This window comes from Drosophila teissieri, chromosome 2L (genome assembly GCF_016746235.2).
Source record: "Drosophila teissieri strain GT53w chromosome 2L, Prin_Dtei_1.1, whole genome shotgun sequence".
Taxonomy (NCBI): Eukaryota; Metazoa; Arthropoda; class Insecta; order Diptera; family Drosophilidae; genus Drosophila; species Drosophila teissieri.
The window spans coordinates 11,940,092-11,959,061 of NC_053029.1; the positions used below are offsets into that span (position 1 = coordinate 11,940,092).

General features: G+C 41.6%; 1 protein-coding gene across 1 annotated transcript in view; it reads left to right on the forward strand.

The window, feature by feature from the left end:
* Nucleotides 1-4,211: 4,211 nt before the first annotated feature.
* LOC122618975 (putative mediator of RNA polymerase II transcription subunit 12) overlaps nt 4,212-18,970 on the forward strand; it is a 60,035-nt gene continuing 45,276 nt past the window's right edge. Inside the window, exon 1 of the mRNA XM_043795582.1 lies at nt 4,212-5,667. Within this exon, the coding sequence (XP_043651517.1) occupies nt 4,459-5,667 (1,209 nt within the window). The 5' untranslated portion in view covers nt 4,212-4,458. The remainder of the gene's footprint in view (nt 5,668-18,970) is intronic.

The following is an 18,970-nucleotide window of genomic DNA, read 5'->3' on the forward strand; positions in this document are numbered from 1 at the left end:
TAACCCTACAGATATCGCCCGTTATACAGGAAAGCCAGACATATTTTTTCACAGATTTTAACGAGCCAAAAGAGACAAGAGCTGGCAACTCGTCTTCAATGGCAAAGGCATTTGTCTCTGGCGCTGGTTCTCTTCTAGCAGGGATATCACACATATATATTTAAAGCACCTATGTATGTATTTCAGTTCCTTGTCGCATGTGGGTGGTTCGAAGGGGGCGTGGCTGTTGGGCGATTGGGGCAACATTGTGCGCCCTGGTATTCTTTTGGGTTATATTTGTCATAAAAAATTGCTACAAAGTGTGCCAGGTGAAGACTGATAGGCAACTGAAATAGCTGGAGGGAAGGTAGGGAAAACAAGACAAAGGCTTACCCTTTAAGTCTTAAACAGAGAGTTTTCCCTCTATTTTGACATTGCAGGTTTACATGGTAGAAATATGTTTAGATGATATTAAATAATACAAAATTTATGGAGAAATATTTGATAGATATTAGTTATACTTCACGCACTTGCTGTACTTAACTTGGTTTGCTGTAAAACATTGGCTGCTTTGCTCAACCGATTGCAAAAACGCATCACACCTGAAAAAGTGCTGCTGCCAAATTGATGCTATTAAGTTGAAGTGGCCATCTAACTTACAAATTCCTTTTTAGTTTACCTAGTTAGCTGGAGCACAAAGTATCTGGTAACCCCTTTGCCACCCCGGTTTTTCCTCAATTTAGTTGCCTTTAGTTTCTTGGCCATTTTATTCCCCTGGCAATCGCTTACTTAGTCTGTTTGTTCATGGCTCTCTCCTTTGCCGGATTCCTGCACACACTGGCCCACTTGGTGAAGATATCAACTTGAAAATTGTCGGAGGCACGCCCCCAAGAAAATAACTCCTTGTACTTCTTGGCCCGACTCACAGGTTTGTATCTGTATCTTACAGATTGGCCAGCAGCTAAGCCAAGGAAATTCACCCATTACAATCACAGCAACAACGGGCAAAACAATTTCAGCCAAAAGTTGCCACACCCACTCACCCACTCACCTCCTCCCACTTTTCCCCTCTCCTTCTTTCACTTCACTTTGCTTATCGCTCTTGACTTTGCTGTGTTTTTTGCTCTGTTATTGTTTTTCCTGAAAGTTTATTGGCATTTAACCTGCAGTCCCGCCCCCTTTCCGCCGCCCCCGCCTGATTGATTAGGTCGATCGGGAAATGCTAATTACTGTCTGGCCCCAGAGGGCAATGAAATTTTCCTTTTTGGCAAAAGGGATTACATTTTCCTAATTTTGCTGTGATAAAAAATTGACGATGCTATTTTACAGTTATTAGTTTGCATGATAAAACCAATATTTTATATATTTTTATAATGAATTATTCATTTCATTATCAAATAAATATTGTAGATCGATTTGTTATTTAACCACGTACCACGGAAAACAGAGGATAAACAAGTTTCGCATGGGTTAAAGATAGGAGGGGCTTTTAATGGCTTAACCCGCTTTCGTTACACCAGAAAGTTTGAGTCGCGTTCGCTGAAGCATTTTAGGCAACCTAATTAGCGACTTGATGATTCTCTGCCGCCCTATCGAGCACTGGAAATGATTTCATTAGGTGCGGGAAAACGGTTGGAAAATGTTCGAAATCTGGGGACGCGCTGAACTGAAGTGGAGTGCAATGTAAATTGCCTCATGATTATTAAATTGCCTCTTACTGCTGCACGGACTTAGTTTTCGGGGAGTTGTCGTTGGAAACTTGTTGAAAAGTTGAGAACGTTGCAAATTAGTTGACTCAACTTGGCTTAGGGGCTTAACCCCGAAAGGGATTGTGGGTGCATATGTGGTGCCTTATATTTTTGATAATCTTGTGCATGATTATATATGAATAAAACAAAAACCTAAATTATAACAAATGTTTAATTCGATTTAATAAGACTAGATTTATTTTTATTCGCTTTTTTTGGCCTCTTTGTGTGAACGCACAAGTAACCAAATTGGGCGTAAAATTCAACACACTCTATAGGCCTTTATGAGCAAACCGCACATATAGCTTTATAGCTTATCACCTACCGAAACTCACCCCAAACAAACACAATGCACACACATCCAACCAACAATGATATAACAATCTTTACAATCTTCAAACGAAAGAAAACGAAACTTGTTTGCCTTGGAGCTTAGAAAAATCAAACAAGAAAGGCCATAATAAAATGATTTGGGCGGGGAAGTATCTAAAGATCGAAAAAGGGAAAGAATCTATGTATGTATGTATCAAGAACTTAAAGAAGTAATTCACTGCGACTATCTATCAACGATAATTCGCTATAATCAGCTATCGTAGCATCTTTGATTTAGTGGGAACCTCGCATATCTTTTATTGATCGCCTGACAAATCCTATTTGCACGCCCAGCGTTGAAAATCAATTTTCCGGCAAGGAAATATGGTTAGGAGAATAATAAAATGTTCTTTAAGTCTTCATTTCAAGCCTCAACCCTTCGTTTTCCCTGTCTTCCGAGTCTTTTATCATCGATCAGTCTTAGGACGGGCCACTTTTTTATGATCATGCTAAGAAGTTTACTCGTTCTAAAATCGGTGACCCACGGGTGGAAACCTTTTCGTTTTTTATACACATTTCGTTTAATGGCAATTAGTTGGAAAATTTGTTCTTCAATGCGACTTGGCCGACGCTCAAGGATATTATAGTCTAGAATTCTGGGAAATCACACATTCTGTGGTTCGGTAAAACAAACAGAAGATCTGCGCTGGAGGTGGAAATAAAAATCCATCTCATTATTATTATTATGTAATGAATGTCTGTGCAACTGCCCACACGAGCAGCAAAAATCAGCAGCCAACGCACAACCATCTTGAGAACTAAACAACTTCAGAAGAAGTTCTCAGACGACTCAGGGAAAGTAACAGACATGGGCGTACAGCCAAAGCTGCTGATCGGCTTCAGATGAAGATGATTGCTGCACTAAGGGAAAAATATAGTACATTATATCAAGGTCAATAAAATATGTGGTCAATATATTCTAACTAAACTTAAAGGAAAGTATAGTTTTAATTAGTCATTTTAGTGATAGGCTTGATATAAAAAGAACTTCGTGTTCGATATCCCTACAGAATCCTTTTTCTAGAAGTGTACAATTTACAGAAGTTCCAGATTGTGTGGGAGATTGCTGACAGTTTATTTTATGATGCTACATGCGCAATGTCCAACTGAAATTATATTCCGCTTCTTAAACTGGTTAGGCTAACGAATTTCCAGGCTGATCAGCCCGATTGGTAATAGATTTTGTCGTTGTCTTCAGTTTTCCGCTGCCGCTGCCGCTGTCGCCTCATGTTGCTGGCCTCATGTTGCGACTAGATGCTCTTTTGTGGATTGCAACATGTGTTGCCAATGCGCATCTGCCGCCGCCGCTGCCGCAACTAAAATCCATACGAAATCCGTGTGTCAGTCGTTATCTGAACGTCGGGAACAGTGGATTTGTCCGCCCCTCCGTGGAGCCTCGCGACCTGAACCTACCATTTGCCGTAGCCAAACGGAAGTGCCATATCTCCATCTATGCGTATGGAACTCCGCCATCTGGCCGAGGAAATCAAAACAAACAAATCATTGCACAAACAAGCGCTAACGCAGCTCGCACATACAGATACACAGATATATACTCCGGAGATATATACTCGGATGTGCGTGAGTGGATTGGTGGGTGCGTTTTTTTTGCCTCCTGGCGCCGCGTCAAAAGTCGCGCGCGATTCTGCGGCGGATTTACGGCCGCGATAATTGGTTAAAGCAAAGAATTTAATAACCATTAATCATTGAGTGTGTGAACAAATTGCCAAAAAGATCAAAGGAAAAAGATAAAGAATATCACACGTATTTAAATATGAATGATTAGTGCTAAAAGTTACAAAGTGCTAATGTGTTGAAACAAAAAAGAATACGACAATACAAAATAAATTACAAATAGACGTCAAAACATAAAGAATACCGATAAATTACAATACATTTTAAAATAATATCAAATCTTAATACTTAAAAAAATACAAGTTTCAAGGAATCTCAAACAACAATAAATAAAGCTATAACTGTAATGGTGGCATAATAAACAAAGAAGCCAAGTAATATTTTAATGCCACTTAAAAGTCAACATCAAGTGAAACATTTCTCCGAGAACAATTAAAGTTCCATTTACAAAAAATAAACGACATAATTCCATCTCTGAACAATTAACGTTCCATTTTAAGCCGGTATTAACGAATTATTTCATCTTTTAACAAGTGTCAAAACAAAAAGCGGCAATATTAATTGCTGATTGTCGGACAAAAGGAAATGCTTTAAACAAAACCAGCGACAAAGGCAAGTGCCAACAAACGCGTGTGAAAAATATCGATACAAAGAGCAGAGCACTTCTAGAAAAAGCAGAAAAAGCTGAAAAGATAAAACAATAAACTGCCCGCGGCGAAACGCAATGATCTTCAAAATGCATTGGCTTCTTCTGATACTAGTGCCCCTCGCCTGGGCCAACAGCAGTGATTTAAAGGGCGCACCTGTGATGACCACAGTAGCTCCCGCTTCGGGTCATCGAAGTACCCATCAGCAGCAGCGACTGCAGCAGTTGCAGGAGGCGCAGCAACTGGAGGCGCATCAGCAGCACCACCACCACCTGCGGCACGAACAGCATCTGCGTGCGGAGCTGGAGGGGAACCACCAGCCGCCGATCGAGGAGCTCGAGAAGAAGGCCTCCTTCGATCCACAATTGCCCATGCAGCAGCACCACTTGCGCCACCACAACCGTCATCATGTGAGCTGGGAGCAGCGCGTGTTTCCCTCGCTGCGTCATCAGCAGCACCGATTGTCCATCGGACCGAACTCAGCGGACCGAGCGATGAACATAATGACCACCGAGGCACCCACAACCATGCATCATGCCCTCATCTCCAATCACAGTCGCTACTTCGACAGGGAAGGCATCTTTCCCGCCTGGGCTGAGCCCCGAACCACCAGAGGTCCCAACTGGCGGCAGGAGGTGGACGCGAGTGCTTCCGATGAGGACAGCGATGAGGACGACGAAGATGACTACGATGAGTATGAGGACTCAGATACTTCGAACGGCGTTGACGAGGAGCTGGCCCGACAGATGCCCAGATACTCGCTGTTTACCCAGAAGTTGCCGCACATCGATCTGAAAGAGCCCGATTACAATGCCTACGACCAGTCGGACGAACTGGATATAGTTTCGAGTGGTAATCGAAATAGTAACAAATATCCCAGCGTGGCCAATCCGCACGACAAGTCCGCTGGCAAGCGCAATATATTCGATTGGTTGTTCAAACATGATAGGGAAAAAGAGGCTGTCAAGAAGCCACACACCACCAGCACTTCAACGACCACAACAACCTCAACCACCACCACAACCGTAAAGCCCTCTCAAATGCGCACTGAAAGGCCAAAACTGCAATTAATTGATGCGAATCTGAAGAACGGCGCTGGCGTAGAGGACTACTCCAATGAGGAATCGGATTCGGACTCCAAGTCGGAGGAGGAGGGCTTCTCCAACGAGCAGTGGAACAAAATCGAGCACGAGCACCATCTCCGGCAGCAGAAGCACCAGAAGGAACTGCTGGCGCTGCGCGAGAAGAGCCGGAATACCCCACTCATAAGGAACATTGAGAATGAGGTGAGTCTGGCATTCTGGCATTGCGCCCATTGTTCTGAATATTCACTGATAAGTCTGCTGCGGCATCCCGCCGATTTCATGATGTCATTAGCCATTGTTGTTGCTCTGACATTGCTCCATTATGTGGCATTGCTGGTATTGCTGGCAAGGGGGGTTGTGGGGCGGTGGGTAGTCCCTGATAAGAGATTCCGCTCATAAACAGCCAGTGATAGTGATTGTGGCCACAAATGACCAACAGACTCTGATTCTGATTCTGGTGTCTGTTTGGGTTTTGGTTTCGGTTTCACGTATGATTTTCATCTGATGCTGATGGTTAGTCACGCCGAAAATACGTCAGTAAACAAATAGATTGAACATCAGTGCACTGAGCCAAATAATGGTGTCTATTCCACCGAGATGGGTTCTAAATACCAAAGGGCAAGTTAGAAATGTACTCTAAAAGTAATTGTTAAATGGAGAACTTATTGTGGGTTCTTTGTATCTCATTGCGAAGATAACTAAGAAAATTCTCGCAGTGGACTGCCATTACTCACCTCGACATAACGCACTGACCATGGCTAATGCCGTTTGCATTTTGGCTTACAACAAAAACAGACATGTAGCTTTACTTTGTGTTTTGGTGCTCATGGCAAATGTTTACACAATGCGGCAAAGGTTGAGTGGGGCAGGAGTGTTGAAGAGGGTAGAAAGGAGTGGGGGGAAATGGACAGCAGCTGCCTTTTGCCAATTCGGCACTTTTTGGCTGACCGCTCGCCATTCACCATGGCGGCCTGGCTAATTGAAACCAGTCAGAACGCAGCGAAAATCAACAAAATGCAGCAGCAATAACAATTAATTTGTTGCATTTGATTTGCAGTTTTCGGATGCCATTCCATTATGTTTGCTTTGAGTTGGTTGTTGACAGAGGTTCTACATTTTAGCATTGCCCCTCTTAATTGCATTTTCATGAGTCTCTTTGATCCCCCGACCCAGAGGTCACTGGGTGTCCATCCCACCCAGCTTGGCGTAATTACCTCTAAAAAGAACCAATTAAATCAGCCCCAAAGCAAATAATGTTCGTCGAACTGGCGCGGTAAATGAAAATACCCGAAGTCGCCTGCTTTAGTTTGTTTTTTTAGTGTTTCCTGTTTATTTTTATTGGACCGGCATTTTGACTTTACTGCAGGTCATTTGGTTTTTGTTGCCATTGAGATGAGCATTCATGCAAAGGTCCTTGGGGCATCGATGTCCTTAAATATATTCCACGAAAAACAAACTCAGTAAGGAATTTATTCAAGTTCTAGGTGGGAACTTCATAAAACAACAAATTTTAAATTAGATATTAAATTAAGCCCCAATGCTTATTTTCCAAAGAATAATAAATAAGACTGCAAAATAAATAATTTTCCGACTGAAATTATGTTCTTTACCTTTTCACAATGAATGCGATGTTAAATACCGGCCAGCTCAGTCGAAATTAATCAACCACGGATAAAATTTTATTTAAAGCATAATTGAAAATTTAAATATGAATTGAGTGCGCAAGTTGCGTGGACAATTGTGTGTGCTCAAAATGTAAATGCGAAATGCACTCGAAATATTGTTAACAGCTAAATAAACACTTGGCTAAAACAACGCGCTTAATAAGAGCAACAATAATTACAAGGCACAACAACAATGAGCAGCTGCGTGTAAAATAACACAAAAAACACAAGAGCTGGAGGTTTTCCTTTTGAGGGGGGCGACAGGTAAGAGGAGGGGAGGGTGGAGACAGGTGAATTGGCGTTGGCACATCACATCAAAATAACAAGGCGCCACCGCCCCGCTTTTCCCACCCAATTTTCCTGCTCTCTTTGGAACAATACAATTAACACATGTCTGCGGATGACGACGGCAACACTCTGGCTGGTGTGTTCCATTTACCTGGGGCATTCGGCATTCTGCCCCCCGCCGGATGCACTGCATCCTTCCTTCCTTCCTACTTATGTTTCTTCGCCCCATGACATGTTAAATGGCAGCTCTCTGCCATGCCACCCAATAAACCCGGAGTCCACCTGCCGTGTTAACATGCCACAGACGCGATCCAATTTACAATTTACTCAACTTACCCCACTTAATTGGCGGAGCTTTGGGTGTTTTTATTTTATTGGAAACACTTTTTATTTTCGGTCTGGATGCTCACTAATGAGTTCTGCAATGATAGCATTCGAATAATTGTTAATTAACATTAATACAAAAGGAATTTATTTCCTGAGGAACGGAAAATCAATATTAAAATGTATTTCATACTTCTAGTTGCCATGCATTTTACATTTTCTTTTCCACTAGTCAAAGGGATTTTACCATTTTGGATATGGCTAGAAATAAAAAATATTTTTCAAACCTGAAGTCCTTGTAATCCTTTAAATCAGTTCTGGCTTAAATGCAAAATGAAAGTAGAGCGTAGAAGATTTCCATTTCAAATAAAATGCTATATTTTCAGTTTCGGCTTGCAGTTTGTTTTGCCGTTGAAAATGCGCTTGTGCCAAACAGATTTAATTTCGAAATGTGCAACGCCATTTTCGTAGGCCTTTGTTTGATGCTGCTGAAAGGTTTTCAGTGTTGTTGCAACAAAATAAAGGTTTCAGAGGCCTTGAAAGATTTTCTATTCGCTCTGCTTCTTGTGGCTTTTGCCCCAAAACTTTTAACAAACTCAAATGCACATCCCTCATTTGTACCGCCCTCCATTTGGCCACCCACTTTCCGAAAAGCTGTCAGAGCCACAAATGCTGTCACTACTTTCCCAGCTTTTTCATCTGCCGTTGTAGCATTTGCTGTTTGTAAGCTTTTGGCTGCCTTTCGTGGGCGTTCTTTCCCATATTGCCGGCCTGTTTTTCTTCCTGTTGCTGCTGCTTCCGTCTGCCTTTTTTTCTCTTTCTCTTAGCATTTCGCAGAAGAGCCCACAGTGAGCTTGGCCCTTGTGCGGCGAATTGTCAGAAGCGGTTAAGGAGTGTCATCTGAAACCAGCTAAAACCACACACGTACAGTGAAACCCCATCGCCCACGTACATACGCCACCCGCCGATTTGGCTGAAGGTTGTTGTTGTGTGGCGGTTGCAACGACCTTGAAGCTCGAAAGCAGCGGGTGCCATTGTGGCCCATAAAAGTGGTAACAAATATTCGAAGATAAGTCAACCGAGGCAGTTTCTAAACGCATACTGTTAAGCATGAAAAAAAATACAAACTGAAAGCCTAATTAAAAATATCAGATAGCTCTGAATATAATAGAGTAGACTAAAATATTTATAAAAATTGTTATTTTGTTTGTTCAATAGTGTTCAGTTTACATGCAAACCCGGCTTGATATCAACTGAAGTCGGACAAGAAATATTTATACTCATAAGGCCAAAGGAATCCTTACTCAAATTGCCATCTAGAATAGCAGTTGCTGACAAAGAAGAAGTCAAATTTAAGCTCGTAACTCTTTGTTGCCAGTGAATTCCTGGCCAATGGGAAAATATTTACTAGTGCAAGTTAGAACAAAAATTTTGACAGAAATGCCAGATTTTGCTGTCAAATTTCAGCTTGCTGCAGAATGGAAAACAATAAACCGGCTTTATGTAACATTGTTTATTTTTCGATACTAATTGCGTTCCCTGGATGTATTAGAAACTTCTTGATTCTGATTGTATATTTATTTCCACTGGCTGTTGCTGCTGATGACATTTTTCAGCTACTTTCCACTCACATTTTATACATTTTCCTTTTTGGCCTGCTATTGGCAGTGCAATTTATTTCCACCTCTCTCGCATTTTGTGATGTTTTATAATTTTTCTTCTTTTGCTGCTACTTCTGCTGCTGCTGTTTTTCCTCATGCCAGGGGCATTCATTAGTGGCGCTCTCACAGGAGGAGTTGGGAGTATATCATTTGGTGGGAATTCTTCGCTTTTCACATAGAAAATACTTGACCGCCCTTCCCCTCCCCCTCCCCGCATTCGGTCATTGAAGTATCGTTCCTTCTTTGGACATTTTCCATTGCACAACTTGTGCTTATTGTCTCCAGATTGCTTAGTGTTTTTGGATTTTTGGTGGCTCTTGCCAGCCTGTTAAGCCGGCAAGGGTCTTGGCTCGCTCTGCTTTCGCCATAATTTATAGCAGCTTCTAATATAAATTTCACGAAATTATTTCCCCACTCTCTCGGCGGCAGCCGAAAAAAGCAATATAAATTCTCCCAACTAATTGGCAATGGTGCCTTGTGTCTTTTTGCTGGGTGGCTTGTGCGAAGTTGGGAGTTTCAACGACTTTATTAGACTGTTAAGATTACATATGTGCAGAGGGGCCTTATGCTTTTCTTTTCCACTTCCCCATCTATTTATATGTTCGTGCTGGTTTGAATGTTTCCTTGGGCCACACATGCTGCGCTGGAAATTCTTGGAATGCCGCGAAATCTTTCAGCGGCTTCGTCACTTTATAAATCATGCGCCACACACTTACAACATGGGACATAATATTAGTATGCACTAAGCATTTTATTTACTACTACTAAACTAAAATTTATATAGAAATATTTATCATCAAAGATGTGGAATTCAATGCATTTTGTATATGCAAACGATGAAGACAACATTCAATAGTTATGATATAATATGATATTATATATGATGCATGTAAATTGCTAGAATGCCAACCGCATCTGTAAAAATTGATACATGTAGAATGGGGGGGAGAAGGGAAATTTAGGGAGCGACAAAGGCAGTTTGTTAGTTAAGCTGACAGAAAACGGTTTGTCAGTGGCAGAACGATATGTATCTTTGAATCTGTTGAATGCATTCGCAGTTTGCCTCTGTTAGGTCTTTATGTCCATCTCTTTCTCCCTGCATAGCCCCCTCTCTTTCTGTGTGTGTCAGTGGGCTTTTTAGTTGCTAACCAAAGACATATGTATGCGATGAGATGCCGACTTTGTGATTGATTCCGATGATGAGCTCGACGAAGAATTCATTGTAGTTCATTGAAATGCAAGGCTGGGCCGCCGTCTTAACCCATGGCTTGTTTTTGGGGTCAAGGTGGACAGATTCGCTTGGTGCGTTTACAGTTAGGAGCAGAACCCTATTACGATCCGCGATCACGTTTGGCATGGTTTAAGAAGAGGCGAGAAAAGGCATAAATTCGTTATTACGTGACAAGGAATTGTGGACAGTTCTTGGGACTCTTAGTTTATGGTTAATGCCAGTGTTTATATGGATGGAGTTGTGCCAGCTGCAATTGCCATATAACTTTATAAGTCTGACCCAAATCGAAGTGTCAAAAATAGACTTTATTGAAGTGGTAAATTGAGGGAATTACGTTGAACCCAGTGCGTATGTGGAATATGCAATGAATGTTCTAAACAGAAAATGCATTTCAAAATCTAGTTTTGAAAATACAAAGTTTATTTTCAATACATACATATGTACATATATGGATGATTTACAGCCCTTATTTAAATTGTCATAAATTAGGGTTTAAATACTTTAAGAAATCAATTTCAATTGATTATGACCCTTAAAAACCCTAATGGGTATCTGTACAATGAGTGTCATTTTAAAAAGATTTATTATATAAGCTAATTACCGCTAATGTGCTTAATTAAATCAATGCCCCATAATTTAACATCCTCACCATCATAAATCTGCTTTAAAATTATATGGCTTTGCTTAAAATGTTGACATCCGGGCAAATACAGTTTTATATTTCATTTATCCTGTCGCTGACACTGCTTTTGTTTCTAGTTGATTAATGTTCCGGATTTTTGTCATTTCAAATTATAGTATTCACATTTTATTGAAATGCTACTCCTTTTGACCAGAATCACCTTTAAATCATGCCATGTTATTCTGGTAATATTATAGCTACGTAGAACCGCACCCGAATGGGAAATTAGATTTTATTTCACGCAACACTTGCAAGTGACAAAATAAAAAATGCTGAAAATAACACGCTTGTCAAAGAGTCGAGTTGACGATAAATCATGACCAGCAAACGAAAATATTTTTGTTGACGCGTTTGTTGCAAGTCCATTGCGAAATGCTTGCCCTACAATTTCCGCCTCCACGTAACCGCCCGTTTCCCTTTTCTAACCCACAAAAAAATAAAATAAATAAAAGCCGCAAAAGACAAATTGAAAGTCGTGTAAGCCGCGTTTTGGAAAAAAAGAAAAGAGTCACAGTCACGGTCACGCCTGTTATTCACAGTCCATTGAAATACGTAAAAACTGTAACCAAACTGAACTATTGAACTGCAAACGGAAAACTAAAATACACCTAAAAAATTTGACCAGAAAAATAGAAAAACGGCAAAAAAAAATATTTTCTGTACATATACGGCCTCTAATGATGAACATGAAAACAGATCTTGCCAATTTTATTCTCAACTAAACGATTTTAGATAAAGATTGATCACAATTTCTACACCAATTCTTATTGTCAAATTAAATAAATATTAATGATTTGATAGGTATTAAGATTACTGCACTGTTTTTGTTTGAAAAAGGTCATAAAGAAAATAATACTACAAAAAAAATAAGAAATGTTTTCAAAGAAAAACAATAAATTTTGTTATTTGTATACCCCGTGAAGGCTCGCCCTAAAGAGGTTTGACTGTACTCTGCGATAGAGAGACCAAAATGTATCTGAAACCTATTTATGTGAGCAACGGCGTGAGTTGTGAGTTCTGCGTTCTGATTCATCAATCGCACACGAATAAATCAAAGCGGACTCTAAAAGGGAAATAAAGTTCGGGTTTTGATAAATCAAAACCTCCTAGCTGTCACCTGCTGTGCTGCACTGTGCTACATTGTCCACCTGTGCCTGATGTAAATGCATCATCTGCTTGATGTAATCTCGCCCACGCACACACACAGTCGCCAATCGAGTCCGCAAAGGTCAAAGGTGGCGTGGAAAATAAATTCCATTCGAAGTATATGTGGAAGTTGATGCATTGCCCAGCTGGTCATTAAAAATTAAACATAAATCTTTTGGGTCTGTCATGCCACTCGGGGCACCCTTCAGTCGTGCGAGTGTGTGCGTTAGTATCTCTGTAAGTATGTATGTACGTATGTGTGTCAGAAAGTCGCTGAAAATTGCAAACCCATTACCCGCATGTATAAAGTATAAGAGCCACGCTTACAGGCCAAGCCAAGGGAAAAACTCCGGCGGCCGAGAACACACCCACCCGAAATGCGCTTGAGGTGTGTGTGTGCTTGTCAATGACAAGTGTCACAGAGTTTTCTTGGCCTGCACAGTGGGACTAATAGGTAACAAAGGCACTTCTGTTAGTAGAGGCAAATGTATAAGTCCCATTGATAAATTGATCGTTTGAAATGCCCTTGGAGTCAGAATGCACATGACTTAAAGAGTTGATCAAACTAATACATTACTTTACACTTTTCCTAATGTATATGAATATATGTAAATTTCATTTGCTGTGTGGTTAAACATTAGTTATCTTATAAGCCGATGAGAGTTTATACAGTCGATGTGATTAATGTGTAAGTATACAAAACGATTTGGGACCACTGTGCATCTCAACTCATTTGGCATTACAAAAGTTGTCTGTTCGCCGGCGAGTGGCACATAAAAAGTAACCAAAGTTTGGAAAACGAAACCGAAAATTGTCATGCACTTTTTGACAGCTAAATCAATAAGCATAATTTTGGGCCACGACAGCATGGGACCCACTGCTGCACTCAGAATATCGAATAATGGGGCGTAATATTCATGATGGGGGGTCACTCTTTTTCTGGCATTTGGCGGGTTGACAAAAATCTGCATTTGAATGCCATTTAATTAATGTTCGCGGTCATTGATGACTCAATTTCTGGTCGATTTCGGTACGCGATTGATCGTTGGCTCTTCACATTTTGTGGCTGGACATTAACCCATTGTGCGCGGTTGACACCACGTAAATCTCTTTTGCAGGCGCGTCACAATTTATGACATTCGAAATTGTTGAGAGACATCGAAGACGGTAAATCGAATGCCAATGCCAGGCCGACGTCAATAAATTGTCTAATTGTTTCGATTGGCATATGGCAAAGCCCAGTAGCAGACCCCCTCTGATATCTCCAATAGCTGATTAATTTCTCTCATTTTTCCTCGTCTGTGGAGTTGATAGAAATTCCCAACGTCTGCAGTTGCACTCCGTTTGCATTATGCATGAGAAACGGGGCAGCGAAGTTCATCGTCGGTTTCTTCAGTTCGCTTGACATGCGGACAGTGCTTCAGTGCTTCATTGCTGCAGTGCGTTTCATCAATATTTCATTTTCGGCATTTATAAGCGATTTCCTTTTATTACACAATTTTATTTCGATTTTATTGGATTCCGATTGGGAACAATGCACTCGTGAGGTCTTAAAACGAGCATCACGACCATTAACTTCGCACTCGGAAGGTGTTTTATGTATCAGGGCTTATAACTGGCTTTCCACATGGGTGGGGTCTATTTTTGGACCGACAGACACACAGACAGACAGACACTTTAACACTTTCGCTTTTCAATAAAACCAAATCCCCTTTTCGATTTGTTTTGGAAGTCTCAAAGAGGCTTTGGAGATTTGTGATACCATGAAGCAGAACACTTGAGTATTTTCAAATAGCCCACAACAGCTAATCCAACTTAAATTTATTGCCTTTATAAATTTCTAGACTTTTATTTCTGGCTGAGAAGCCAAATCTACGGAACAAAGTCAAGGTTAATGGGTGGACTAAAAATAATTAAACGCATTTGGTATATCTGCGTTGTGCAAGATGAAAATCACTATGAATGATTCATAATTATTGCGTCAAAATGGTGGTGTCGTGGTATTTAAATACTTTTGAAATATGAAAATAAAATGATTACCTTTGTAGCATGAATTTAAATTTATATGCATATTAACATATATAATTAGTTAATCCAGTTTTTCCCAAATACACTCCTCACTGAGCAGTATAAAGAGTATAAAGAAATAAATCAAGAAATCAGTGGCATGAGCTTTAGTTTGATTAGGTTTGGTTCCCAGAACCGCTGTCCATAAATCAGTGGGTCTTTCATCAGTCATTAAGTCTGCCCGCCTGGCTCTTGCGAATTTGCACAATTTGCATACTGCATCCTACTGCATATCCCACTGCATATCCCACAGCTACCTCACTTGCCAGCCCCCATTTCGCAACTCACCTGTGCTGCTCTGCACCTGCTGCTCACCGTGGAGCGCTTCATCCGCCGCAAATCGGCCATCGCCAATAGATGGAACACTGCGCCGAGACCCTCGAGGTCAGCTCATAAACTAAACGCTATCAAAAAGCCAAACGCTTGCTGGCTGGGTTAATCACTTCATCAACGTCCGAATCGCCAGCAAATCAACCAGAATGGGTGGCTGTGCAGCGGGAGGCGGGGGAATGGGTTCTAGAGTCGATGGCAAACAAATCTCGTAGTCATCAAAATCATTTTTTATACACCCTAACTGGGGGTGCTGTGAACTGGTCTATGATTTGGCAATACAAAAAATGTAGGTGTATGCATTTTCGAATTCTTAGAATCCAAAAACTAAAAATATAACCGCTGGGTTCTTCAGCTAAATTAGAATTTTATTTGCCTCTTCTATAGAAACATAGGTATTGGAGTTTTTGTAGCATACTTTCCATTTTCCAAATATTATATTTTCCTATGTATATCGATTGCTTCTCATGAAAGGGTATTGGGGTAGTGCGGTATACCTCAGCAGCTCCTCTTGGCTGTTTTACTCGCTGGTCGTGGCCTTCGTGTCCACCGCGGGGCAGTGGCAACTGCCTGGCAGTCTGGAGACTTCAGTCCGGTGTGCACTCCGTGGACTCCAGTCTGCTCTGAAGACCGTGGTCTTCGACTTCGACTTCGAGTTCGCCTTCATCTGCATCTGCATCTTCTAGTTAAAATCTCAGCGCTACGTGGCTCGAGTTTGGTTCGTGGTTGGCAGACAGGCGGCGGTTGCCAACTAATAATTGCCGAAGGCCGGGGGTAACTGGGGGGTGGGGCGATGGGGGGCTGCGACTGGCAAACGAATTTGCACAAAGTTGCAAATCATTTGACAGGCGGTGGCTGCTACGAGATTTTCGCTCTGGCTTCGCTTTTGTTGGCTTTTGCATTCCGCTGGCGCGTTTGTTTGCTTTGCACAAATCGTTGGCTGCTGTTGCCACTTTGATGATGTCATATGCAAATAAAGACAAAAGCAAAAAAACCATAACGAAAAGCCACCGACAGATGCCAAATTTTCGTTGCTAATCTCGGCCGGGGCATGGAAATGACAAAGGTGATGCTAATGGTGATGGATATGACTGTTGATTATGTCCCCGCGATCGGAATGTTGTTGCGAATTGTTTGCCCGCTCCACCGAGTGTTTGCCTGCGATTTATGCAAAATATTTGACTAATTCTTATCGCACTTTTCGAATCTCTTTGCAGGTGAGTTCTGCCAAGTGACACTTTTGGGATTGATTTTTGGGAATGTCTAATGATTTGAATGTGGATATGGTGAGCTCAAGTGAACAAACGATTATCTCGGATTAACGGATTGCTGCTGAGATTGGCAAATGTAAATACCTAACCATAAAGAGGATATATATAATTGAAATATTTTTGGTGAATTATTCACCACCTCACAAAAAAAATTATATTAAACTATCCTTTACAAGTTGAAACTGGGGAATTTCGTACCTCTAGTGTTTTGTTTTAGTAATATTTGCATCAATAATATTTATTTTAACAGTATAAAAGCTAAATATTTTAAAAACCCCTTTTATGGTTTGCTACATGCAATATTGTCGTCATAATATATTAGAGCTCCTCATAAGCTCTTCCTGTATCCACCTTATGTGATACCCATTTGCTATCCTGTGTATCCTACATCCTTGACCGCCCTCAAGGTTTGCATTGTAATCAACTTGCGTCTTGCACCATTGCCATTTGCCATTTGCTAGTGTGGCAGTGAAGCGAGCTATGCAATTTGTAACTTGTTAAGCAGTGGAAAAAGGGGAAAACTCAGTTCGAGCATGACTTTTCCTCCCGCCACCTGTTTGCTCCTTCAGCTGAGTGGACATATGCCTAACGACCCATTAGTCACGTCAAATCAGCGACACGAACAGCCGCAAGTGCGAAAACAAAGGAGAGACATCGCCCGGAAAAAACCAATAAGAACAGGAGGACAGGGCAGTAGTAGTAACGAAAACAATAAAGGCAAAGTGATCGTGACCAATTGTTGGCTTTCGGTCACTTGACCAACAATCAACATTCACAGCAGCAGTTGCAGCAACAGCAGCAGAAACAGCAGCAGCAGCAACAGCAGCCGCAGCAACATCAACAGACGTGCGACATCGTTTGGATATCTGCAAATATTTGGCCATGTTGACGAACTTGCGGCCACTTTCGCCCCTATCCGAACCAACCACCCACCCACCCACTTAACCCTCTGCTGCCGGCGCCATCCTTCATTTCGGGCACTTTTGCGGCGGTTGGCAAAAAGCAGACCAAATGTGCATAGACTGTCCGTCAAGTGACCGCAAATGCTGCCAACACTATGCGACTGTGCGACTGCCCAGAAATTTGACCAGAAATATCCGTCTGGTTTTCCGGCTCCTCGCCTTCTGTCCGTCCGTCCACACTTAACAAAAATCTAGGGTGAAGTTATGTTTTAGATCTGTACAACAAGGGAAGTTCACAATATATATTTATATTCTGTGATAAACGTTTTATTTTATGAATTCTAGGAACAATGAATATTAGTTTCCAGTGCACTGCCAACCTTTGTGTCCACCTGCCGGGGCCACGTCGTTGATTCCGTCTGCGTGGCGACACCTTGATGCAAATACACTCGTATATATTGTAATGGAACGTGACAGGTCGTATTTTATGTGCCTCTGATTCATCAGATGACTCTTTAGTTCTTTATTGCCAGCTGGGGCGTTAAGGGAATTAAATTTATTAGCCATTGCCATTGCCATTCGCCATTGATTTGACAATTGAATTTGCGAATTAACGCCAGTTTTGCAGAGCGTTTCCATTGCAGCTTATGCACACACACACACACACACACACACACACAGCTCCGGGACACATGTGGCACATGCAAACGAGCACATTTCCCATTTGCGACGTCGCAGAAAAACAAACCACGGTCGCAACTCGGGATCGGAACAAGCTAAATCCATTTAGGGCACGCAGCCGGCCAAACCAACCGAAAACCCGGAACTGCCATCCTTTTTTCCGATTTCTGGACCTATCCCAATGCAGAAAAGCGTGCGCAGAGTGCAGAAAAACGAATTTCAGGCAAATATTCCGCCAGAATCCCCTTCTCAACAAAAAATAAAAAAAACAGAGATATGGGGGTGAGACTTGTGGGGTGGCAGTTTTGCCCAATTTTTTGGGGAATTTTTCGCCCTCAACCTCTTAGAAATTCAGAATCGCAGCTTCCTCGCGCTGTGCGCGTTATTTTTTGTGGCCTTGTCGGACGAGAGTATGATGACTTTATCAAGAGGATTGAGTTCTGATGGAACTGGACTGAAGAAACTAGTATATATGTGGCGTTTTTTGCTACAGCGCCAGATCGTTTGTGTTTGAGAAGTCTGTTCAAGTTAGAGAAGTGATTTACTTGTGGGAACTGGTGTCCATCAACTTTTGTTTACATGTTTCTTAGGGGATATTTTATTGTTAGTTATGTATATTTATACTTGTGAAATAACAACTTTCTTTTATACCTAATGTGGTCACCAAAACAGCTTATACAAATATCCTAAATATCAAATAATAAAACGGTTTATAAATTGCTTATCTCAATAAGATTACTAATATTGCTGTTTGCAAAAAAACTAACAATGAACTTTTTACATTTATTTATTTCTAATAGATCTAAAATTCGATGCCATTCAATTCAAGGGAATCCCATTTTCGTATGCTTTCTCAAATGCGATTTTCATGGCTCAGATTTTGTTTTTGCCCAAGAGCAATTCAGCTCTCGTGCTGCTGGCCTCCACTTCTACTGCCACCAGCCACCTCCATTGCCACCACTGCCACTGCGAACTGCCATATATTCACGAAATGGGTCTAGTGCATGCTGAGCAGCTTTCGTCCTTCTCGTCCTTTGTCCTTGGCGTTGGCGTTGGGCTTCACCCCGCTCTGTTCCATTCCGTTCCATTCAGTTCAGTTCAGTTCTGTTCGCTTTTCTCTGCGTGTTTGCAGGCAAACAAATAGAAAGCGGCGCCCGCTGTTTGTCGCCATATGCTCCGCTTGCTGGGGGGGATTGACATACCCCAAAGGGGGGGGGGATGGTTTCCTGCGGGGGGTTGCAGTTCCACATTCGAGTA